At 44.5% G+C, this 904-nt stretch overlaps 1 protein-coding gene across 1 annotated transcript in view; it reads right to left on the bottom strand.

The window, feature by feature from the left end:
- Positions 1-904, bottom strand: part of LOC17884677 (spliceosome-associated protein 130 A) — a 4,399-nt gene that overhangs the window by 1,017 nt on the left and 2,478 nt on the right. The window contains exon 1 of the mRNA XM_006293243.2: positions 98-904. This exon is cut by the window's right edge and continues 2,478 nt beyond it. Within this exon, the coding sequence (XP_006293305.2) occupies positions 98-904 (807 nt within the window). The remainder of the gene's footprint in view (positions 1-97) is intronic.

Genomic DNA, 904 nt, shown 5'->3' with positions numbered 1-904 from the left:
CAAAAAAAAAAAAAAAAGTTATAACGAACCATGAGATACTTACCAATAAGAAGCGCAGAATAATAAGTAAAATGTGAAAATAGGATCTAGCACTAACCTCCTGGATGTCACCAACGTATATACGGTCTCGGTAAGTTTGGATAGAGATAATGGTGTTTGGAAAGAGCTTGTTTTCACATTTCCTAAGCAGTCTCTTTTTCCCCAAATCATACAATCTGAGGACAGGTCCAATCCCTGCCAGCAGTCTTCCTTGGAACTGGCACAGAGCAAGAGGAACACCTTCTACTTGCGTCTTATGGAGAAGCTCAAGAGATTTCCCATCCTCCACAAACCTATAAATATGTATGAACCCAGCCACTAGATTTTTTTTGGGCCAGAACTGCATCCCTTTGACCGTACCAACAGCCAACAAAGTACCATACTCTTTATCATGGAAATTCACCGTACAGACACTGTATGCAGCTTCGTTGTCCTGAAGTTCCAGGAGGCAAGTTGTCGTAGCTGTCTTAGGATCAAGAACTCTGATGCAAGAAACCCACTTTTCAGACACTGCTTTTGGATAACCATACTGCTCATCAGAAAGCGGGTCTTCCTTATCTTCATCATCCGCACCATTCTCCATCTGATCTGCATTACCATTTTCTCCCATTCCACCAGCCTCGAAGCACTCCTTCCTTGCAGCTTCACGCTCTTCTGCGGTGAATGCTCCCTGGTCACTCTCGATAATAACCAACAACTTCCGCTTGGGTTGGACAACAAACTTTCTAGGCGTGTACCTCAGAGGGACCACTGTTTCGTTGAACGTTTCACCAAGACGGTCGATCATAAATATTCTCAGAGCATCTCCGGCGACAGAGACTACACCTTCGGCGCACTGATCAGATGAAAAGGGGGCAGCAAATTC

Source organism: Capsella rubella, unplaced genomic scaffold, assembly GCF_000375325.1.
Source record: "Capsella rubella cultivar Monte Gargano unplaced genomic scaffold, Caprub1_0 scaffold_5, whole genome shotgun sequence".
In the NCBI taxonomy this organism is placed as follows: domain Eukaryota; kingdom Viridiplantae; phylum Streptophyta; class Magnoliopsida; order Brassicales; family Brassicaceae; genus Capsella; species Capsella rubella.
The sequence above is the reverse complement of the archived record's forward strand: the minus strand, read 5'-3'. Positions and strand labels throughout refer to the sequence as shown.